Here is a 25,342-nt window from a genome sequence, read left to right as displayed (position 1 = left end):
TTAGGCTTAGGAGTCTTCCTTTTGTGTCTTCCCCACTCAGTATTATAAAAAAAAATAAAATGGGAATTATTTAATTGTGTGTGTGTGTTAAACATTTAGCTCTCTGCTCCTCTGGAACTTGCTTTTTTACTTTTGTGAAGCAGGAGTATAACTATTATTTTATCGGAGAGAAAGCATGAGCTGGGGGAGGGACAGAGAGAGCAGGAGAAGCCAACTCCTCACTGAGCAGGAAGCCTGAAGCTACTTGATTGCAGGACCCTGAGATCAGGACTTAAACAGAAGGCAGATGCTTAACTGACTGAGCCACCCAGGTGACCCAATATAACTATATTTTTCCTCCAAAATATAAATGACTGTCCCAAACCACATATTGATCCTTTTCATCCTCTGATGTAGAAAGCCACTTTTAGCATATGCTAAATTATTACATAAAGCGGGATCCATATATTTGATCCTTATTTGATCTAGTCTCTCAGAAATAGTATACTTAAAAAACAACCAAAATTATTACTTGAACTTTGCAATAAATGGGTTATTTTTATATCTTAAAGGGCGAGTTCTATCATTGTTTCAAAGATCATGGCTTTTACTGAACATTTTTTTTTTTAAGATTTTATTTATTCATTAGAGAGGGACAGAGCACATGAGTGGAGGGAAGAGGCAAAGGAAAAGGGAGAAGCAGACTCCCCACTGAGCAGGGAGACCAACGTGGGCTCTATCTCATGATCTGAGCCAAAGGCAGACACTTAAACCATCTGAGCACCCCTGAACATTTTGTCTTTCTTTCTTTGATCTTATTTGTCAGAGAAAGAGAGCACCAGCAGGGGGAATGGCAGGCAGGGGGAGGAGCAGGCTCCCTGACAAGCAAGGAGGTTGATGAGGGACTTGATCCCAGGGCCCTGGCATCATGATCAGAGCAGACGCTTAACCAAGAGAGCCACCAGGGTTCCTGAACATTTTCTTTTTAAGAAGAATTATAAAATCAGTTTGTCAAGTACAGACAAATTCCCGTTGAGAATGTGTATTATGATCATACTGAATCTGGACAGCATTGAGCTTCCCACTCAGGAACGTGATGCACCTCTCCATTCATTCCTCTCCTGTTTATGTCCTTCTGTCAAGTTTTATATTTTTATTTATGTAAGTTTTACATATTTCTTATTAGATTGACTCCTAGGTATTTTGTAGTTTTTGTTCCCGTTTTGAATATAATCTTGAATCCATTACCTTTTTCAAACAATTTGATAAACTCAGTTCTAAGACTTTTATCTATTATCATAGTTTTCCAAGTAGTAAAACACAGTGGTTTTATCTCTTCAATATTTACAACTTTTATTCCAACTTGTTAATTCATCACACTTTTATTGAGGACCTACCATGTGTCAGGCACTGGTTATTCAAGAGCTGGGGGGAGGACTTAGCAAATTAGTAAAACGGTAAAAACCCTTGCAATGAAAATAGGAGAATTTACATTTCATTTATTTTTTCACAAGTTACATTTTCTTTCTTACACAAAGCTTGAACTCATAACCCTGTGGTCAAGACCTAAGCTGATGGGCGCCTGGGTGGCTCAGTGGGTTAAAGCCTCTGCCTTCGGCTCAGGTCATGATGCCAGCATCCTGGTCTCTGCTCAGCAGGGAGCCTGCTTCCTCCTCTCTGCCTGTCTGTCTACTTGTGATCTCGGTCAAATAAATTTAAAAAAAAAAAAAAAGACCTGAGCTGATATCAAGAGTCAGATGTTTAACGGACTGAGCCACTTAGGAGCCTCTACAACTTACATTCTAATTGGGAAACGAGTGAGGGAGAAATAAAAATAAACAGGAAAAATACATTTATCATATGGTGATAAGTGGAGGCTTGAGAGTCCTAAGAGGAGGGTGGGCTGCCGTTTTAAAGACAGGTAGAGGAAAGGTTTTGCCCTTAAGGATGCCAGAGAGCAAGCTGCACAGTAACTGCAAAGGTCTGGAAGCAGCAATGTTTACATCAAAGTGAGGAAGACAGTAGTAATAGGAGATAAAGGGGGAAAAAAGGTGGAAGCTGGATTAGAGTCTTGTCAAAGCTCATGATTTGAGATTTTTCTTAGAGTGTTTTGAAAATAAGGATGACTCAAATGAGATGACTTATATTTTCGTAAGATCAGTTTATTTACCGTATTGGAAACAGACCAAAGGAGGACAAGAGTAGAACCTGAGAGACCAATTAAGAGCCTACTGCAAGAAGCAGATGATCATTTCTTTTGCTTATCATCTTTTTTTATTAAGTAGGCTCCATGCTGGACTTGAACTCATAACCCTGAATCAAGACCTGACCTTAGATCAAGAGGCAAATGCTTAACCAACTGAGGCACCCTGGCACCCCTCTTTTATCTTATTATATTAGCTGAAACCTTATTATGTTACTTGATTTCAATCAAGAATGAATATTAATTTTTTTTAAATAGTAGATTGGGGGGCATCTACTAGTGTGTTAATTTCACTGATAGATTTTATTCATTTTTATTTAGTTAGTTAGTTAGTTATCAGAGAGACAGAAAGCGCGCACACACAAGCAGGGGAAGCAGCAGGCAGAGGGAGAAGCAAGCTGCCTGCTGAGCAAGGAGCCTGATGTGGGACTTGATCCCAGGACCCCTGGATCATGACCTGAGCCAAAGGCAGACATTTAACTGACATAGCCACCCAGGCATCCCTCACTGGTAGATTTCCTGATGATAAATGACTTTCGCATTTCTGGGACAAATTCTACTTATGTGTAAAGTTGTTTTTACCATACTTCAGATTCAATATACTATTGTTTTATTTAGAATTATTGCACTTGTAGTTCTCCTTGTAAGTACCAGGATTATGCCAGCCTCAGAAGAAAGCCAAGTGGCAAGTTTTCTGAGGTATGTACTTAACTCAGCATGCTTTCCACTTCCTACCTCCCCTGATAACAAACACTGTGCTCCTTCTTTGCCACAGTTTCCAATTTTGACTTACCCAGGAACAAGCCATGGTAAGGGGAGTCCTTACCAGGGATTTCCTCATTTTAGACCTGGAAGAAATGGCCTCGAGGGTCACAGTAATACACATAGAAAGAATGTGTATTTGGGGCTGTATGGATAGAGGCAACTATTCTGATAGTTCTGGTTCCAGTTCTGGAGGCCCCAGGTTCTACACCTCTCCCTGTAGGAAAGCTATCTCCCTATTATTCCTCCCAGTCACATAAGGCAATACATTCTTCTTACTTAAAACCTTTGAGTGGGTTTCTGTCATTTGCAATAGAAGCATTCTTCTTAATACAAAATCAATTCCAGGAAACATATCTATAACTTACTTTAAAAAGCTGTAAAAAGGAGATATCACAATATAGGATGGATTCATGGATTAGAGGAATGGATATATAAGGCAAATATAGCAAATATATTAAAAGTGTATCATCTACGTATGGAAAACATGAATGCCACTGAACAATTCTTTCAACTTTCCTGTACTTATGAGCACTTTCATAATAAAATGCTGGGGGGTAAGTCAACTGTAAGAATAATACAAACAAGCCTTATAAGCATTAATTTAGACTTCAGGTACTAATTAAAAGGAGCTACTGTAGGATGACTAGGGTTTAATAAACTTGGCCCTGAGTTAAAGCGGCAATTGGGAGGGTGTCTGGCTGCTCAGTCAGGGGAGTATGTGACTCTTGATCTCAGGGTTGTGAGTTCAAGCCCTACATTGGGTGTAGAGATTACCTGAAAATAAAATCTTAAAAATAAAAAGACCAAAACAAACAAACAAAAACCCAACCAGCTAGAAAAAACCTAGACACTTGGAAGAAAGGCAAAAAGGCAAGATGTGTAGCAAGCAGTAAATATCATTGCCCACCAATGTCTTTGCTGGAGCAACAAGTTGCAATGGAAAAAGCAATGCCAATGTTAGAATGTGGTTAACTACTGACTGTAACTGACTTAAACTGAAAGGACACATACATACACACACAAGATATGAATGAAAAATCACTAGCATCATTAAATACATGATGACTTTTTCTCCCAGCACTTTCTTTTTTTTTTCCCCCTCCCAGCACTTTCATGTTTCATGTAGCTCACCGGACCCATCAGTAATCTTAAGCAATGTAACTTTCATTCCACATTATTACCTCCCTGTGGAAGAGGCACTCAGTTACTTAATTCATTTCCATTCTCCCCTTCTTTTTCATTCACAGTACCCCAATTTTATTTGGGGCAGTAATGGCCCAGTTCCTCTGCTTCTAGAGCTGACCAATGAGACATGCAGGAGCCATCATGTGAAAGTTTCTGGAGAAACTCTCTGAAGAGAAAGAGCCAACTTAACTAGAAGAACCGTCCCTTCTCCTTCCCCTTGCCTGACAGACATTATAGCTGGAGTTCTCCCAGCCATTTTGTGATCATGAAGCCATGGAATCCACTTGCTAAGAACACAAAAATACGCAGAAGAGGCCTGGTTCCCTCCCTGATGACTTTATACCAGGACTAGACTGCTCTCCTTAGATGGACATCTTTTGTTGCAAATAAAAAATAAGCCCTTACATTAAGTCATTACTGTTAAGGATCTTGTACCAGCTGCCAAATGTAGCTCCTAACCAATAGGCCACCTAACCTAAAATGGGTAAAATTGGTGCCCAACTGCAGTTAAAGTCTACACGTATTTCATGAACTGGGGTTTGTAAGACACTCCACAAACTAAATTCAAGGACTTCAGAAAATGCTACCTATCACAAATGGAAATTGTTATCTGGAGGTCTGTTCACAATACCCTGTGTAACATCTTACTTTCCATTTTCTTCCTTTTCTCTGGCTTTCTCTGAGCATTTCCTCACACAATCTGCTCTTTGTAAAGTCAGTTTCACAAGTCTTCATTCAGAAAGCATCCACAATTACTTTCTCTCACTTCTTTGACTATTAAATGCATGCCAAATATAAATGCAATGTGGGATACTTGATTGGATCTTAGAGTAGAAAAAAGACGTTAGTGGGAAAACTGCAGAAATTCAAATAAATAGTCCAGAGTACTAAAAGCCAAGTAAACAAAAGTTTACTTAATAAATTAAAGCACTATACCAGTATTAATTTCTTAGTTTTGATAAATGTGCATGGTTATATGTAAGATGTACATTAGCGTAAGCTAAATGAAGAGTACACAGGAACACTCAACAGCATATTTGCAATTCATCTATAAATCTAAAATCGTTTATTTCAAAATAAGAAGTTGAAAACGAAAAGCATGCCAAATGAGCTGACTCTTCCTCCAACCAGGGCTCAAAATCACAGCTAAAAGTTTTAAACGCCCACACTGCAAACCCTTTTCCTTTTAGTTTTTTTAAACTTTCAGGGCAAAAACAATAATTTAAGCTGTGTAATTCTGGAGTGGATCTGCATCTCATTCACGCCCTTCTCTAAAAACCAGAATATCACAGAAAAGCCCAAGAGCTTCATATGAAACATTTCTAAGATACCGTACACTACAAATGCCACCATATTCAATAAATAAGAGTTCTCAGTACACAGTCATCTCAGACACAAGTGAAAAGGCAGATACTCAGACCTCTACCTCTGGGTCAGAAATAAGACTGTAAAAGCCTAACTAAGCAAACCCTCTTTGCTTCTACAGGCACCACACCAAGCTTCCCTGGCCAGCATCTAAGCAAGTATACTGGAGGTAAAACTTTGTATTTCATATATACAGTACTTTGCATTCTGAGTTTTCTTAAGGCAGAGACCATCTGTACAACAGCAATTATTATTTCTGTAGATCTGTAAACCCAAAAAAGTGCCATGGGTATTGGCCACTGGCCAATAAGTATCACCTGAAGAGATAACTTGCCTCTGTGAGGCTCTACTGAAGTGTTCCTCTAGATCATCGTCATGAACCACTTCTCACCAGCTAGCTCACATGTGATTTTTCGTTCTCTGAACACTTATGAAATTTAACAAAGCCCGTAGCTTCCCCTGTAACTATTCTCTATTCATTCAATAAATAATGAGTGCAAGCAATATTTCATAATAGCTTACAACAGCAGTTCATATTTAGTGAATGCTGACTGTGTGCCAGACACTGATCTAAGTACCAGGGCAAGCAATGTGGGAAATTGCAATAAAAAATGGTCCCAGGCCTTTGGTAATTTCCAGGGATAACAAAGAAAGCCCTTTCTTACGAGTCCCTTACTCCACCTGTACATGGTATAGAGGATCCCCAGCACAGGAACCCCTTAGTCAGACTGTTTTGCTAGAGCACATCCTCCAGTGGCTTCTTAATAAAGGGTGCACGTAAGGTCAAACTTGGAGAACTAGCATGTGTGAAATGTCTTTATCCATCCCTCAAACCTGCTTGAGAGTATGGCTGGATATTGAATTCTGGGAAAGAATCCATTTTCTTCAGAAGGCACTCTTTCTCCATTATCTTCTAGTTTCCAGTCTTGCTGCAGTCCTATGATTCCTGACCCTATCTGATTTGTAGCTATTCTTTTGACTCTATAGCACTCAAAAATTTCATGACCTTCTACCTCGGCATGGATAGTTGTGCTGGACTACTGAAGTGTCCTTTTGATCTGGAAACTCATGTCCTCTGGTTTTGAGAAAAATCAATCAATCAACCATAATTAGTTTATTTATTTAACTTCTTGCTTTATTTTATCTTGGGTGAAATCTTCATGCCATCAAACAATAACCACCCGCTAGCCCTTCTTGTTACAAATACTACAAATCTCTGGGTCATTCAGTTCTCCACATTCCCTAAAGATTTTTAGCTTCTCGATCACTATCTCTTTTGCTATTATTACTTCTATCTTCATTTATGATAATTTCAGTAAGCACTAAGACAGGCAATCCTCCCACTATCCTTACCTCTCAGTTCCTTTACTCCTGTTTTCCAATGATGTCCTCTACCCTACTTTAGCCACTCCCCTCCACAGCATCCACCTCCAAACAGCTCAACAAAGCTGAAGGAAAAGCATACAACCATGCTAACAGGGTCTCACCTTAAATTTATGACAACAAAGAGCAAATGGGCACTTGTAGCTGCCTGGCAATCCTAAAACATTTCTTTATTCAACTAATTTTCCTCAACTCTCTTGGATGGATTTTACACCTTCTTTTTTCTCAAACTTCTAACACCTTCTCTACTCTTCATTTTTAGCTAAAGATCTGCTTTCCTATTTAACGGCAAATACAGAAGTAAACAGAAGAGAATTTTCATTTTCTCTCACCACCAAGCTACCAACACACCAGCATTTGGGTCTATATACTCACCACAGATGAACTGTCCATGCACCTATATAGTCTGAGGCCAATATACCCATTTATGTCCTAGATCCAATTCCCTCTCAAACTGCTCAAGGACTTCCCCACTGCAATTGTCCCTTTCTTTTAATAATCAATTTTCCTCTCTGTACTCCATCATTCCCATCAACTTTGTTTTAGGAAGGCTATAATGTCTGTCCACCTAAAAACAAAAGAACTCTAACACTTTAACCTGTCCAACCACATCCCTGTTTCTCTGCTTTCTCTGATAGCCACAGCCGCATTATTTTGCTCTCTCTCATAGCCATAGCCTCATTGCTCTGCTCTTCAGTCCCTGAAACAACATCATTATGACTATCTATACTCACTGTCTTCAATTCTCCTCCTCCATTTTCTCTTGAACCAACTGCACCAAACCTGTTCTTGTCAAGGTCACCAATGACCTCTATGTTACCAAATCTAATAGACTATTCATATCCTCATCAGCCCACCAATGGTACTTATTATTTGGCTTCCCATGACTGTCCTGGATTCTTCTCCCATCTCAGAAGTAGGAAGCTACTTTCCATTAGAATTTGGAACCACTGTTACACTATCTTTCCTAGATGGGATATCCCAGGGCTTGCATGTTAGTCTTCTCTATCTACATTTTTTAAAAAATATTTTATTTATTTATTTGACAGAGATTACAAGTAGGCAGAGAGGCAGGCAGAGAGAGAGGAGGAAGCAGACTCCCCGCAGAGCAGAGAGCCCGATGCGGGGCTCGATCCCAGGACCCCGGGACCATGACCTGAGCTGAAGGCAGAAGCTTTAACCCACTGAGCCACCCAGGTGCCCCTCTATCTACATTTGTTCTCAGGATCTTTACCCAGTCTCAAAGATCTAAATAAAAATGTGGGAGACATCAGCATAGTACTTCCGGTTCCAGTCTTTCTCCTGAACTCCAGATTAATATATCCAACTGCTTATCCAAGATCTCCATTTGGATATCTATTAGGCAATTCAAAATGAATAAGGCCAAATCTGAACTCCCTTTCTCCACAAAAATGCTCTAATTCCAGTGTTCCCAGTATCAGTAAATGGTAATTTCATTCTTCCAACAGTCAAACTCAAAATCAACTACACCTTCTTACATTATTATTACTTCAGCCCTATTTCTTCCTCAGTAGTTATTTCTCAACTCTCTATATTATGATTTGCACTGTTCTTGTCTCTTTCCATTTATAAAGGAGCTCTTTGAGGGCAATGGCCTACCTTATTTGTCTCACAACACCTAGCCCAGTGTATGCTGGATTATTGTATAAAGAGGAGTAAAACGGCAGGCACCTGGGTGGCTCAGTGGGTTAAGCCTCTGCCTTCGGCTTAGGTCATGATTCCAGGGTCCAGGGATGGAGCCCCACATGGGGCTCTCCGCTCAGCAGGGAGCCTGCCTCCCTTCCTCTGGAGTAGGAAAACAAGGGTGGTAACTCTTTAGAGATGTCAAGGAGAAAGGCTCTAGAGGAGAACTACTGTAGGGGAGATTTAGTACCAGTCAAGATAGTTACTCGGTAATAACTCCAAAATCTCAGTTCCTTGAAACAATGACAGTTTGCTAATTGCTCTACATGTCAAACATAAGTCACCCAGAAGTTTGCTCTGAGTCCCAAACTGATGGACTTGCCACCACCTGAAGCACCAACAGACACCACAGTAGAGGGAAAGACAGTGGCAAGTTATACACTGGAAGCTTTTACCATGAAGGAATACACATCATTCCTGAACACACTGATGGACCAAAAACAACTCATAAGGCCATACCCAGCCTCAAGGGGGCAAGTAAAATTGTACCACATGTCCAGGAGGCAGAAACCAAAAATAGCTGATGGGCAGCAGTAATGACGACCACATCCTGAAAAAGCAGCTTCTAGTTCTAAACAACAGCATTTTAACTCCTGATCTCTATTCCCCATCTGTGAAAATGAACTCCATTGCTAGAAGGGAAACACACACTTACAAAGTGCTATCTATGGGTCTTCAGGAATGCAACTTCACCAGTTACGCCTGCCTCTTTCATCACTCAGAGTCAGAGTACTGCAAAGAATCCAAATATGGGTGACAGGAAAGTGCTGAGTCCATAACTGCCATTCAATGTCAAAAGTCAGGGAAAGGCTTGAATGGGTAAGAAAAGCATGTTCAGTTATGTAGAAGTAGGGTAAAGGAGGAGAACCTTGACTCAATTTCTTTTACCAAAGGTAAAACAGGCCTTGGGGTTCCGTGCACTATTCCTTGTCTGAAGACCAACAAGTTTCACTCAACCACTTGTTTTAAGATTTAGAGTTTATGATTAATAAAGTTATCCATCATTAATCTAACAAAACCCTATTTTTAAAAAAAATGCTGTGCACTGCCATGTTCCTAGAAACAAGGATAGCAGCAGTTATTGTAGAGATGGAGTTTACTGGGAAGCTTTTTTTCTCCTAAAAGTTTCAAAAACTCAAGATTCCTAAGCTCAAAATGATCAGGGATGAACCCCAAGTCTATACAGAGCTTAGATTTAATGGATGGCTGCTCCAAATTCTAAATATCCTGTGCAAGGCGCCTGGCTGGCTCAGACCTTAGAGCACGCAATTCTTGATCTTAGGGTCCTGAGTAGGCTCCATTGGGCATGGAGCCTACTTTAAAAAAAAAAAAAAAAGAAAGAAAAGAAAAAAGACGAAAGAAGTACCCTGTGCAGTTTCTATTCTGTACAAAGTTCAAATACTTTCTAATAGTGAAAGCGGCTGCCAGAAATGTTAGGACAGATTGGAGACGGTTACCATCAGGAGCTAAACACTTAAAAAACACAAGGAATTCCCCTGAAGAGCAGAGCAGGAATTCAAATAATGTCACCTGCCAAATTAGAAGCAAATTAAGACTCCCAAATGCAACCGTGGCTATCTAGTCCTATCTCTCCCAACCTTTATTCATTCAACAAACAGGGGTGGGGGAAGTAAGCGAGGGACAGGATTTTAAGATTTGGTTCTCGCTCTCCATGAATTTGTTAAAACAAAATAAACACAAAATAAAATAAAATAAAATAACAAAATAAACAAAATAAAACAAAATAAAAACAAAACAGAAAAACCAGACTGGCCAGCAAAAAGTTAAAAATACAATTCCTTAAGTACCATAACAAGGATACAAGAAGAACCATTTTTCACATATAAATTAACAACCTCCTTTCGAGGGAAAAACATATTTGCTTTGCTAAGCTACTAAAATAGAGGAAAAGCAAAACAAAACAAACAAACAAAAAAAACCCTCTTCTGGTTTAATGACAGTTGAGCAGATCCCAAAGCCCATTTCTCTCTCTCTTCTTTCTTCTCTCAATGATCTCTGCGGCAAATGCTCCTTCATTCCAACCTCCACACTCTGCTGGCGGCCTCATAACAGCTCCATCGCAAACAATGCCCAGACTATCAAGGTCAGCCCCAAAGGCACTAGGAGCAGAAATCGGAAACGGGTCTTCCTATAACGAAAGAAGGTGGAGACCCTCCCCCATTATCACCCTCCCCATCCTTAGGCACCCAGGGGCTCTGTCTCTAGCCTCAGGGGCTTAGGGTCCGCCAATTCCTCAGGGGCTTGGGGTCCGCCAATTTCGGGGCGGGGGTGGGGTACTGGGCCTCTTTTTCCTATTCACCCAGTTAGTTTTCTCTCCTGCGCCTCCCCCAACCTGAGCTCCCTATTGTGGAATGAGGGAGCGTCGCGATGCAGGCTGGGGCATGGGGAGGTGGGGGAAACCGCAATAGGGAAGATACTGTCAGCGTGTATGTATGTAGAGGGCGGGAGGGGAGCACTCTTTAGGGATGCTGCTGTCAAGGAGAAAGGCTCTAGAGGAGAACTACTGTAGGGGAGATTTAGGTAAGCCGTTTCTGGGGAAACCCATTCAAGGGTTCTACCCAAGGGAGCAACTGTGTGTGTTGGGGGGGGGGGTCTCCGCAGACAGCCGTTTCTGGGGGAAATATTCTAAGAGGAAGGCAAGTGAGTTGCGCATAGAGAACCCACTGCAGCGGTTCTCCACCGGGGAACCTTTCCTGGGAGAAACCTACAGGGGCGGGGATGTCATAGCAGGGGGGTTTCCACGGAGGAGCCGCTGTGGGGCTCTCTACAGGGGAGCCATTATGGAAGCCGCTACACAGGGCGCATTTCCTGGGAAAACGTCCCTCAGGCAGCCGTTTAGGGAAAACCGTCTGCAAGGAAGCCATGTCGGACCACGCCCTGGCGGGAGGCGTCGCCGGACCCCCACAGCCCGCAACCCCCGGCCCGGCCGCTCCTCTATGGCCTCGGCCCCGCGTACCTGACTGAGGGCGACCCGCGGCCAGGGCCGCCGGGGGACCGCGAGCGGGGCAGCCCCAGCCGGTGCGGGGGGTACACGTCCATGGCGGCGAGCGGCGGAGAAAGACGCTGCCGCTGCAAGGGTCGCTCAGGCCCGCCGGCTAGCTCCAGGCCCGCTGCGGCCGGGCGGGGCGCCGGGGCGTGCCGGGTGGGCGGGGGGCGCGGCGCGCGGGGGCACGTCGGGGGCGGGGGCGGGGCCGGACGCGCTCAAGGATCGCGGAGGGGGCGTCGGAACGCTTTGGGATGGGGGTGGGCGCACCGCCGTAGGGCCGCGCCCTCCTTAAGCTGCGAGGCAGCCCAGCAGGACGTTGGGAGCGCGGGTCACCAGGATAAGGGATCCCACGCTGCAGCTCTGCACTGTCCTCAGGCCCCGCATCATGGAGTGGGGCTCTCTGCTGCGCCCCCAGCCACGCACGCGGACGCGCCCGGGGGCGGGGCCTGGGTCTGCCCCGCCCCGCTCTGCCGGCTTCGGCCTCCAGCAAAGGCCTCCGCTGCAGCACCCAGGTCCCGGAGCATCGCAGGAACCTGAGTACCTCCCACGTTCTGGGTTCGCTTCCCTAGATCTCCCAGGCGAGTGCCTCGCTGCTCTTTCTTCACCCACTGCTAATCAACTGCGCACCCTCCCTTCAAACATCCAGCTGATTGCTAGCCGACCTCAGGATAGCGGTACGCGCACACAAAAGCGCAGGGAATGGGCGTCGGGGGCTCCTTGCACTTTACTGTTCAGATCCTGGCTGGACCTGTTTCATACTCCAGGGTCTTGTACAAGAAACCTAATCCCACCGATACTGTGTAAACGAGGGAAATCCTTAATTGTTAGGGTTATCAGGAGTTTCACTTACGCAGGACGCGTTTTTTGTCTTGTATCTCGTACTTTGTCAGGATGCCTTACATGCCTGTAATTATCTTTTTGCAGTCCATTACAAAAACTTTAGAGTTCTTTTTCCGCCGAGGCAATGTGAGCTTAAATCACTTAAATGGTAACAGCTGAAATATCCTACCTCCGCAACTAAAAAGATCTGAATAATCCCTATGTTCTTCCATAGGTTAGCTGAGGGAAGACCAAAAGAAAGGACTAAAAATTAAAAGTACTTATTATTCATATTCAAAAAAAGGACTTTTCTTGGCTCTAGTTGCAAGCAGTGAACAAGTAACCACCATTGTTTAGAGATAACTTCGCATCAAAACAGAGGCTCTGAAAATCAGCCAATCAGCGACAGTTTCACTCCAGTGGCTCTGCTTCTGAAAATCAGCCAGTCAACAACAGCTTCACTCCAGTAACTGCGCTTCTGAAAAGTTAGTAAATCAATGACAGCCCCCAAGGTTCTGAAAGTCAGCCAATCATTGACAGCCCCACGCTTTTAGACGACAGCCAATCCGCAAGTGCCTCGCTCCGATGACGGGGCTTCAGAAGTTAGCCGGGTCTTCAGCTGCCTTGGTGACCACACTAACAGAGCTGGAAGTCGGTCGATAGGGACCTGGGTTCTCCGGTTTCTGAAATACCTCCAATCTCCCAACGCAAGGTTTCCCAAAACATTATATATAAGATCAGCTCTGGTTTTGTTGAGGGTGGCTGTGGACCGTGACTTACAAGTACAGCTCTTCTTTGCAGGCAGAGAAGTTCATCTTTTTTCTGCATCAGATATTGAGTTCAAAAAGTTTTTTAATCCGAAGTTTGAAATCCTTTTAAGACTCAAGCCCCAGGGGCGCCTGGGTGGCTCAGTGGGTTAAAGCCTCTGCCTTCGGCTCAGGTCATGATCCCAGTGTCCTGGGATCGAGCCCCGCATCGGGCTCTCTGCTCAGCGGGGAGCCTGTTTCCTCCTCTCTCTCTACCTGCCTCTCTGCCTACTTGTGATCTCTGTCAAATAAATAAATAAAATGTTTAAAAAAAAAAAAAAGACTCAAGTCCCAGCTACCATTAGTTATGAGTTTGGATTTGTGACAACTCAGTCTCAGCCGGGAGATTTATAAATACAACCTCTTCAAGTCTTGCTGTGATTGCTATTACCACTTTCTTTACTTTCCTTTTTGAAGGTTTTATTTATTTTTTAAAAAATATTTATTTATTTGACAGACCGAGATCACAGGGAGGAAGCAGCCTCCCTGCTGAGCAGAGAGCCCGATGCGGGGCTTAATCCCAGGACCCTGGGATCATGAAGGCAGAGCCGAAGGCAGAGGCTTTAACCCACTGAGCCACCCAGGTGCTCCATAAATAAATAAAATGTTAAATAAAAAAACTAAATGCTTCATCTTTTCACAGCGTCATCACGAATGCAAATAATGACAATGCAGAAAATTTTCCCTTTGTGCAATATTCTTCTTGTGAAAATGTTCCCTTGTAAGGCTCTTTTGAGTAAAATCCCTTCCAGATGAGACCTCAGAAAAAAGAGCAAATTTTTGTAGACTCTCTGAGTTAGGAGTTAATAAGGAAAATTATACCGCTTTTGGTGGAGATAATACAAATACAAATACAAATGTTGGTAGATGTTTACATGAAGTGCAGACATTGTTTATTCAAAGTTGAAAAGAAAGCATGGAGGTGCCGGGGTGGCTCAGTCATCAAGCATCTGCCTTAGCTGAGTTTGTGATCCCAGGGGCCTGGGATCAAACTCTGCTGGGAGGGGAAGCCTGCTTTTCGCTCCCCCACTCCCCCTGCTTGTGTTCCCTCTCTTGCTGTCTCTGTCAAATAAATCTTTTTTTAAAAAGAAGGTAAAGCATGAATGAGTCTGTGGAAGCTGTTGTCTTGCTCATATTGTGCGTGAGGCTGCTCTAACGCCAGCTCTTATCCTTCCATTGATGTAATTGTCATGAAATTGTTCTCTTCTGCCAGCGTTTATACAGTTCAAAGTGAACAATTAATGGATTTTTGTGATTTTGCTGGCACTGAATGTTCTTCGTGTCTCTCGGCTCTCTTTAATAAGTGGAATTGAGAGAATCCTCAATTTGTTTAAAGCACTGGACTCTTACTTTAATTCTTTAAAAAAAAAGCCCCCCAAATTCTTATCCACTTTAGGAATAATCCATTAAGGGAAACCAATTTGTTTCTTGTTCTTAGTACACAGTATCTCCTTGGCAACAGAATCATGCAAACAGAAAGAAAAGTGTCATTGCAGCACCCCATTGCTTAAGGGAACTGTTGAATGTATTAAAGGAATGACTGATGAAGGAAAATTTATCCCTTTAAGTATCAAGGCTGTGCTTAAAAGGGACATTACTTATGAAAAGGAAGAGAAATTCTGAATTGAAGTGGATAATTCTTTTTTTTTTATTAACATATAATGTATTATTGGCCCCGGGGTACAGGTCTGTGAATTGCCAGGTTTACACTTGACAGCACTCACCATAGCACATAACTTCCCCAATGTTGAAGTGGATAATTCTTAAAGTACTTGTCATGGCTGCCTTTTGAAATGGATTTCATCATAAGGAATTTGATTTGTTTATAGGGATATTGCTAAATGCTCCTATCTGACAGCATGGGAACAAGTGGAATCATCATGTGTCGTATTGAAGAAGAAAGGAGTAAAAATTAACGACAATGTTGTTTTTTGTCAGTGGACAGTGTTTTAAAAAGTTATTGATTGGCGGGGCGCCTGGGTGGCTCAGTGGGTTAAAGTCTCTGCCTTCAGCTCAGGTCATGATCTCAGGGTCCTGGGATCGAGCCCTGAAACAGGGCTCTCCGCTCAGCGGGAAACCTACCTCCTCCCTCTCTCTCTCTCTCTGCCTGCCTCTCTGCCTACTTGTGATCTCTGTCTGTCAAATAAATAAATAAAATCTTTAAAAAAAAAAGTTATTGACTGGGGCCCCTGGGTAGCTTAGTCAGCTAAGTGCTGGACTCTTGGTTTTGGCTCAGGTCGTGATCTCAAGGTTGTGAGACTGAGCCCTACATCTGGCTCTCCGCTCAACATGAAGTCTGCTTAAGACTCTTTCTCCGCCCCCGCCACGCCCTCTCTCTCTTGAAATAATTAAGTAATAAAAAAATCTTAAAAAAAAAAGTTACTGGGTAAGAGATGCAACATAATATTGAAGATCGGAAAAGCAAGTCATGTTGTGAAAGATGATATCTGCTTCAACAAACCAAACTTGAAGAGCAATTTTCAAGGTCGTTAACTTTATCCTAGTACGTGTTCAGTGTACTGGCCCATAATGCTAATGTTGAGCATGTTTTCTTATTAATGAATGGTCAATAGATAAAAGACTAAAGAAGTTATATGTGACCATTGTAGAAGCTATGATGCAAAGAAAATGAATATAGATTGCATCTGTAAGGAATTTCATAAGCAAATTCCACAAAACAAGGAGCTATTTTTTTAAAGATTTTTGTTTATTTATTTGACAGAAAGATCACAAGTAGGCAGAGCAGCAGGCAGAAAGAGGGGGGGAAAACAGGCTCCCTGCTGAGCAGAGAGCCCAACGTGGGGCTCCATCCCAGGACCCTGAGATCATGACCTGAGCTGAAGGCAGAGGCTTAACCCACTGAACCACCCAGGCACCCCAAAACAAGGAACTATTAAAAAGAAACAAAAGGTCAGAAAAATAAAATTAAAGGAAGAAGTATATAAGTTACTTACAATTTATTTCCTTTAAATAACAAGTACCTTTTAGTATATATCCTATGCAATAGTTTTCTTTTATATCAATGTACATAGGCATAAACAATTAGCTTTAATTCAAATTTAACAGGGGCCCCTGTTTTTTTATTGCTAAATCTGGCAACCCTCCTCATGGATGATCTGAGGTATTACATGTAATCCATTTAATTAGGGTCTTTTGAAAGGTTTATCCCCAATAATCTTTTTTTTTTTAAGATTTTATTTACTTGACAGAGACTACAAGTAAGCAGAGAGGCTGGCAGAGAAGGGGTGGGGGTAGCAGGCTCCCTGCTGAGCAGAGAGCCCAACGCAGGGCTCATCCCAGGATCCTGGGATCACCACCCAAGCCAAAGGCAGAGGCTTTAACCCACTGAGCCACCCAGGTGCCCCAATAATCTTTTGTTTTAATGGAGGTACAATTTCTCTAGAATAAAATGGGTAAGAAAATGTATAGTTCAATCAGTTTTGATGAAGTATATAGAGTTGTAGGATCATTGCTTCCCAGTCAGGACTCAGGACGTTTCTATGACCATAGAAAGTTTCGTGGGGCCCCTTTACAGTCAAATTCCCCACCCTGGCCCCAGGCAACCACTGATTAGATCCTAATAGCCATAGATTAGTTTTGTCTTCTTTTGAAATTTACATAAACAGAATCAGCATCATGATTTGAGATTGATTTAACTTGTTGTATGTATCTGTAGACTATTCCTTTTTACTGATGGGTAGTATTCCAGTTTGGACATAACAATTTATCCATTTACTAGTTGATAGATATTTGAGTTGTTTCCAGTTTGGAGAAATTATGTATAAACTCCTATAAACTATTAATTCTTCGTGTGACCATATGTTTTAATTTGCGTGGGTAAATACTTGGGAGTGGAATTGCTGCATCACAAGGTATGTGTATATCTATTTATTTATTTTTCTTTTTTTTAAAGAGAGATCACAAGCAGGCAGACAGGCAGGCGGGGGGTGGGGGGGGGAAGCAGGCTCTCCACTGAGCAGAGAGCCTGATGCGGGACTCGATCCCAGGACCCTGAGATCACGACCTGGGCCGAAGGCAGAGGCTTAACCCACTGGGCCACCCAGGCGCCCCAAGGTATGTGTATATTTATTTATCCTTTTTTTTATTTGTCAGAGAGAGAGAGAGAGTGCAAGCACAGGCAGGGGGAGCACCAAGTAGAGGGAGAACAGGCTCCCTGCTGGGCCAGGAGCCCAATGCGGGACTGGTTCCAGGACCCCACATTTATAAATCTTTATAAAAAGCCATTGGAGGGACGCCTGGGTGGCTCAGTTGGTTAAGCGGCTGCCTTTGGCTCAGGTCATGATCCTAGCGTCCTGGGATGGAGTCCCACATCCGGCTCCTTGCTCCGCAGGGAGCCTGCTTCGCCCTCTGCCTCTGCCTGCCACTCTGTCTGTCTGTGCTCTCTCTCTCTCTCTCTCTCTCTGACTAATAAATAAATAAAATCTTTAAAAAAAAAAAAAGCCATTGGAATGCCTGAGTGGCTCAGGTGGTTAAGTACTGTCTGTGTTGGGCTCCGGTCATGATTTCGGGGTCCTGAGATCAGGTCTCCCATCAGGCTCCTTCCTCAGTGGGGAGCCTGCTTCTCCTTTTGTCTGCTGCTCCCCCTGCTTGTGCTCTTTCTCTGACAAATAAATAAATAAAACCTTAAAAAAAAAAAAACCAACAGTTTTCCAAGGTGGTTGTGCCATTTTACATTTGTAGTTGCTCCACATCCTCACTAACATTTACCAGAATCGATCTTTAATTTTAGCCATTCTCCTGGGTATGCAGTGGTTCTCACCGCAATTTTAATTTGCATTCTTCCCTAGTAATTAATAATGTGGGGTACCTTTTCATGTTCTATTTACTAGCTGAATTTCTTCAGCTGTGAAGTGACTTTCAAGTATTTTGTCCACTTTAAAAAATTGAGTTGTTTGTATTTTATTGCTGAGTTAAAGGAATTCTGTGTGTATTTTGGATATGTATCATTTCTTGGATATACACATCAGGAAAAGACACTCTCAGGTGCTCTAGTGGTTAAGATGCAATGGGAATGTTTTCTCCCAGTTGGGGGTTGCATTTTCATTTTCTGAAGGGTATCTTTTGTGGAGGAGAATGTTTTAATTTTCATGAAACTTAATTTTTTTTCATTTATTTAAGAGGTAAATGTGGCTGGCTATGGGGTCTAGGAGTAGGGGAACAGCATGAGTTACAAAGGCCTGGACCAGCTACGAGACCTTACCTGAATAAGGATTCCCCTTCCCCTCAATACCTCAAATCAGAATCCTGAAGATGCAAAGTAATGAAAGTTTGAACATATTAGATTTTGAATTTTTTTTTTAGCAAGGCTATTTCATAACTGCCTATGGTGGTCTGGAAGGCTACTCAGAAGTGACCTTTGTGCAGGGGGCCAGAGGATGAATGAAAACACAGAGCTATTATTCGAGAACAAGGTGTTCTAAGCACCTTTCATGAAAACTTTGGTGGTAGCCAACCTCCAAGATGGCCTCCAGTGATCCTCAGCTCCTTTATTCATACCGCGGTATGTAGTCTTCTCCAACACTGAATCATTTCTGACCTGTGAGCACCAGAGTTTGGCAAAGGTCACACTGTGTGACTTCCAAAGCTTGGTCATTAAGGATATATGCACCTGTTCTAGAGAGAGGCAGCTGCCATTCTGTGAGGACACTCAAGAAGCTCTATTAAGATGCACCTAGGTGGTTCAGTCAGTTAAGCGTTTGCCTTCTGCTCAGGTCATGAACTCAAGATTCTGGGATTGAGCCCCAGGTCAGGCTCCTTGCTCAGCAAGGGGAGTCTACTTCTCCCTCTCCCTCTGCCCCCCTGCTTGTGCTCTCTCTCTCAAATAAATAATATCTTAAAAAAATAAGCTATATTAAGAGACCTACATGGTGAGAAACTGAGGCCTCCTGTCAAAATCCAACATCAACTTGCCAGTCACGTGACTGTGTCATCTCAGAAGCACATCTTTCAGCCCATGAAAACTTCAGATGACTACAGCCTCAGTTGACATCCTGACTGCAGCATCTCAGAGACCCAGTGGTAGGAAACAATCTGCTCCTGAATTTCTGACCCACAAAAACTGCTTCAGGTAATAAATGGGGTTTTTTTGTTATTGTTGTTGTTGTAGTCACAAGTCACTGGAGTTAAAACAAAACAAAACAAAAAATAAGTCACTGCAGTTGGGGGTAATTTGTAATGCAGCAATAGATAACTAATATATCTCACTATAACTTTAAAAGATAAGAATTAGGGATATTTCCTATATACAAATAACAAAACTGAGTTTCAGAAAGATTAAGTGGCTTGCCCAAATAAGTACCAGAACAGGTTTTTCTCTTGACAAATAATTTAAATTTTTTCACAATTTCATGGAGAAACAATAAAGAAAAACATCATCGCTTAGATAGCAAATCTCCTCAGCCCTCCTTGAACCTATTTTTATTTTATTTTTTAAAAGATTTTATTTATTTATTTTTTAAAAGATTTTATTTATTTATTTGACAGACAGAGATCACAAGTAGGCAGAGAGGCAGGCAGAGAGAAAGGGAAGCAGGCTCCCTGCTGAGCAGAGCGCTGTAGGGCTCTATCCCTGGACTCTGGGATCATAACGTGAGCTGAAGGCAGAGACTTTAACCCACTGAGCCACCCAGGTGCCCCTTAAAAGATTTTATTTGTTTGAGAGAGAGAGAGAAAGTGAGCAAACATGGGGTGGGAGAGAGGGCCAGAGGGAGAGGGAGAGAGAATCTCAAGCAGATTCCACACTGAGCATGGAGCCATTACAGGCTCACAACCCTGAGACCATGACGTGAGCCAAAAAGAAGAGTCAGATGTTCAAACCGACTGTGCTACCCAGGTCCCTAAACCTCTTTTATTCTTCCCCAGTGTTCCATCATCATCTCTCACAAACCCTCAGGCCTGACTAACTTCATATCCCATCATTTGGCAGTGTTCACTAAGCAAAGCAAATGCTGGCTACATTAGAACTGAGTTTTGATTCTAGCCTTCTCTTTCCCCAATGCCCCTTTCCTAATCACTGCATTCTAGAGGCATTTTCTAGGAAGAGAATAAGGGAAGGGCATTAAAGGCAGAGAAAACAATGGATGCAAAGAAGTGAGTGTTTGATAGAAACCGGCTGCTTCTGAGGGAGCAGATGGACAGTGGTTCGATGTGGGTAGAGATAAGACTTCCTGGAAAAGGAGGTGGTGGGTGAGGCAGGGAGGGAACTGGTAATCAGTGTGGAGAAACCTATAGGCCAGGCCAACAATTTTGGATTTTTCTACAGGAAAAGACTTTAGGCACGTGAAAGACATGCTTTTTTCCCTGAGTTTTCAAAAGACCCGTTGATGGTTTAGCAGACGCTGTTGGTGCTCCTTGGCATGGACCACTTCCCTGCACGTTGGCCCACCTTCCATATCAGCAGGCTGTTATAAATACCCTGAGTTCTTGCTCCCTATGTAGGATGACTCCAAGGCACATACTCCACAGTGTTTCTGAAGGCTCCTCAGTAGGACTGAACTTCTGTTGCCCACAGTGATTACTTGCTTCAGAATGGGCACTTCATTGGCTGTTTTCCTTGCCTGGAATCTCTTCCCCACTCTCCAGCTGGGTTTTCCTGGTATTATCTCCCAAAATAGGTACTTGTGCTCAAATTCTTATCTCAGGATTTCCTTCTGAGCAAGAGGAAAAGGAGGACTACAAAACGAAACAGATGTATTAGGAGGTAATATAGCCCACGTTTATTCAAATGCTCACGACAATGTTAATTTCTCCCAAATTACTCTATGAGCTAAATTCAATGTCCAACAAAATCCTAACAGGGTATTTTTAATGGAACTTAACTGATCTCTATGGTCATTAACAGCAAAGCTAGTTATGGAAGAGAAGAATGAGGAGAGGGACCTTGCCCTACCAACAACTAGTTGGATTTGTTATAAAGCTATTAGTAAAGATTTACTCTAAAGCTGTCGTAATGGCACACGGAGGGGCAAACAGATCTAAACATATATGAGACCTCGCTGTGTAATAAACAGGGTATGACAAAGCATGGGGAAATCGGTGGACTATTCAATAAGCAGTGCTGAACAACTGACTACCATTTGCAAAGAATTAAATCTCGATGTGACATAATTACAAAATAAACTGCAGATAATTTAAATATGAAAAACTGAAACTTCACATTATTAGAGAATATCTTTATAATTCAGGGATAGGGAAGGATTTTTTAAAAAGATAAAAATTGTAAATCGACAGAAAAGACAGATATATTTGATGAAATCAAAACTTAAAACATATGTACAACACATGGTCACCATCCATGCTATAACATGGGTGTAACCTGAAAGGATTATGCTAAATGAAAGATGCCAGTTGCAAAACATTGCACATTGTAGGATTCCATTTTTTAAAAAGATTTTTTTTAATTTTGTTGTATTTATTTGAGAGAGAGAGAGAATGAGAGAGAAAACATGAGTGGGGAGAGGGAGAAGCAGACTTTCTGCTGAGCAGGGAGCCCGATGCAGGGCCCGATCCCAGAATCCACCCCTACCCAAGGTGAAGGCAGATGCCCCACTGACTGAGCCACCTAGGCACCCCCAAATATTTATTTATTTATTTATTTGAAAGAGAGAGAGAGAAAGAGCATGACTAGGGTGGGGAGGGGCAGAGGGAGAAAGAGACAAGCAGACTCCCTCTTGAGTGGGGAGCCCCATGCGGGGCTGGAGCCCAGAACCTCAAGATCATGACCCAAGCTGAAAGCAAGAGTCAGACACTTAACTGACTGAGCCACCCAGGCACCTCTGTATGATTCCATTTTTATGAAAGGTTCAAAGTAAGCAAATCTATAGAGACAGAAGGGAGATTAGTAGTTGCCAGGGGCTGGGAGGAGAGGGAGAATGAACAGTCTGCTAATAACTACAGGATTTCTTTTAGAGATGATGAACAGCCTCTAAAATTAGACTGTAGTGAAGGCTGCACAATTCTGTGACTCTAAAACCCAATGAATTGTACACTTTAAATGGGTGAATTCTATGGTATGTGAATTATTTCTCAATAAAGCTTTTTTTTTTAAGGCAAGACACACACTGAGAGGAGATATTTGCAATGAATATCACTGACAGAGTGTATCAAAGAATTCTGTAAAGCAATAAAAATGACAAACCACCCAATATAAAAATGCACAAAGAGGTGGCAATTCAAAGATGCAGAAACTCAATAAACATACATAAGTTTGCTCAACATCATTAGGAATGAGGGAAAAGAAAATTAAAATAATGAGATACTATCACACACCCATTAATTTGGAAAATAATATTTTTGGGGGGGGAGCGAGCAATATTTAAAAGCTTGACATTATTTTGTGTTGCCAGAATATGGAAAAATGGAAACTCTTACACACTTTTGGTGGGAGTATAAAATGATATAACCACCTTGGACAGCAACTTAATAATATTTAGTAAAGTAGAAGATGTTTGCATGTCTGTATAAGCCAGTAACCCTACTTCTAAAGAAACTCTTTTTATAGGTGTGGTGGTTTTGTTTTGTTTTTTATCTCTACACCCAATGTGGGGCTTGAACCCACAACCCCAAGATCAAGAATCACATACTCTTCTGACTGAGCCAGCCAGGCACCCCTTAAGAAACTCATATGGGAACACATGAACTAAGTCCAAAGATGTTTATAGCACATTTGGGACAGGTGATTTAATATCCATCAATAAGGGATCAAATGTGAAATATGAATCAAATGTGGAATATTCATTCACTGTTATTCAGTTAAATAAATATGAATAAGTCTCAGAAATACAGAGTATTTCTCATTGGAGCTACAAAAGAATATTTGCAACATGACACCTGTATTAGAATTCTCCAGAGAAACCATACATATAAATGTATACTCATATATATGTATGTATATACATACACATACACACATAAATGAACTATTATGAGGAATTGGTTCATGCAGTTAATGGAGGCTAAGAAGTCTCACGATCTGCTGTCTGCAAGTTGGAGACCCAGGAAACATGGTGGCATAGTTCCAGCCCGAGTCTGAGGCCTGAGAATCAGGAGCGCTGATGGCTTAAAAATTCCAGTCTCAGAGCAGAAGACTGATGTCCTAGCTCATTCAGCCAGGTAGAGTGAATTCTTCCTCCAACTTTTGTTCTGTTTGGGCTCTCAGTGGATTGAATGATGCCCACCCACATTGGGGAGGGCAATTTTCTTCCCTCTACTGATTAAAATGTTAATCTGGTCTAGAAACACTCTCACAGACACACCTAAAATTATTATGTAACCAAGTATCTGGGCAACCTATGACCCAGTCTAGTTGAGACACAAAGTTATCACAAAGCCACTGAGGTAAATTAAAATAAACATACGTGTGAAATGATACTTTGTATATTGCAGCAAAAGTATAAAAACATGACAGTTGCTGGGTGCCTGGCTGGCTCATTTGGGAAAGCATGCGACTCTTGATCACCTGGCCTTGAGTTCAGGGCCTACCTTGGGAACTGAGTCTACTATAAACAAATAAGTCCTATTATTAAAACAAACAAACAAACAAACAAAAAACATGATAGTTGCTGTTTCTGAGACAGGAGAAGGTAAACTTGGTGTATACATCATCTACAGTGTTGTAGTTCTTTGAAAGAAGATTTGATTCATACAGGACAAAATATCAGCATTTGTCCATTTAGGTGAGTGGTACCAGGTATTTATTATACAAACTTTTGTTTTCATCATACACTTCATTATGAAAATATAAACTCCCCCACAGAAAATGGACAGACGAGGGGTACCTGGGTGGCTCAGTGGGTTAAGCCTCTGCCTTCATCTCAGGTCATGATCTCAGGGTCCGGGGATGGAGCCCCGCATCAGGCTATCTGCTCAGCAGGGAGCCTGCTTTCCTCTCTCTCTCTCTCTCTCTGCTCGCCTCTCTGCCTACTTGTGATCCCTCTCTGTTAAATAAATAAAATCTTCCAAAAAAAAAAAAAAGAAAGAAAGAAAATGGACAAATGATACAAACAGGAAATTTACAAAGGAAGAAATACAAATGGACAAAAAGAAAAAAAAAGATGAAAATATGTTCAGCCTGACCAGAAATCCAGGAAAGGAAAATTAAAACAACTAAAAGATCGATTTTTGCTTATAAAATTAACTTATCCTAAAAAAATAATAGCCAGTATAGAGAAATGAACTTTCTGATACCTGCTGAATAGAGTACAAAAGGGCACAGTCTTGCTGGAGTGGGCTTTGGCAAAATATATCTAACAGGTTTTCAAATCCATTTTTGATTTGGCTTGAATGTTAGACTGATTAGGGTTATACTATGCTGTGAATAAGTTTACCCTTTAAAGATTTTATTTATTTATTTATTTGACAGAGAGAGATCACAAGTAGAGAGGCAGGCAGAGAGAGAGAGAGAGGGAAGCAGGCTCCCTGCTGAGCAGAGAACCCGATGCGGGACTCGATCCCAGGACCCTGAGATCATGACCTGAGCTGAAGGCAGCGGCTTAACCCACTGAGCCACCCAGGTGCCCCATAAGTTTACCCTTTAAAAGTTAACCCTGTAAAAGTTAAAACCACTAAAACAGTAGTTCAACCTGGGTAGAAGATTATATCTTCCTATATCTCATGGCAATCTGAGAAACCAGGGCCCCTTCTAACTTATGGTTCTGCGGGCCTGCATTCCCCAGGTCACCTCACAGGGCCTAGGCTGTTCCTGTACCAGCCATCGAATATGCATTCAATATAGCAGAGAGGGGGGAAAGACAAAGAGGAAGAAGCAAAGGGCAACACTGGCTTTCTCCTCAGGAAGCTTCCGAATGGCAGTTTGCCTTTGTGTGGTGTCCACAACCTCATTAAAGGGCCATCCCTCATTAGAAGGGAGTCTGAGAAATTTAATTTTTATTCTGGATCAGCAAGATTATCTTGCCTGTTTTTCTTTTCGGTAAAGAAGGGGGAAAATGGAAAGAAGCAGCAGTATTTGCTCTGTGTATGCGAAGAAAACGTAATTTTATTTTCATATCGTCTCTCACACAGGCTCTGTTAGATGGTGCTGGCATCCGTGCCAGACCCCATAACCTAGCTAGCACACCCGACTCCTAGTTGGAGTTAGTTTTGATCTTG

At 42.1% G+C, this 25,342-nt stretch overlaps 1 protein-coding gene across 3 annotated transcripts in view; it reads right to left on the bottom strand.

The window, feature by feature from the left end:
• Nucleotides 1–25,342, bottom strand: part of DNAAF9 (dynein axonemal assembly factor 9) — a 175,689-nt gene that overhangs the window by 122,742 nt on the left and 27,605 nt on the right. For 2 of the 3 annotated variants that reach the window (XM_045980795.1, XM_045980796.1), the window contains exon 1: nt 11,562–11,765. The exons of the other annotated variant lie outside the window; for it this stretch is intronic. In XM_045980795.1, the coding sequence (XP_045836751.1) occupies nt 11,562–11,644 (83 nt within the window). In that variant the 5' untranslated portion in view covers nt 11,645–11,765. Of the gene's footprint in view, nt 1–11,561; nt 11,766–25,342 lie in introns of those variants that run through there. 3 annotated transcript variants of the gene reach the window in all.

This window comes from Meles meles, chromosome 16 (genome assembly GCF_922984935.1).
Source record: "Meles meles chromosome 16, mMelMel3.1 paternal haplotype, whole genome shotgun sequence".
NCBI lineage: Eukaryota > Metazoa > Chordata > Mammalia > Carnivora > Mustelidae > Meles > Meles meles.
This window is presented reverse-complemented; position numbering and strand designations above follow the sequence as displayed.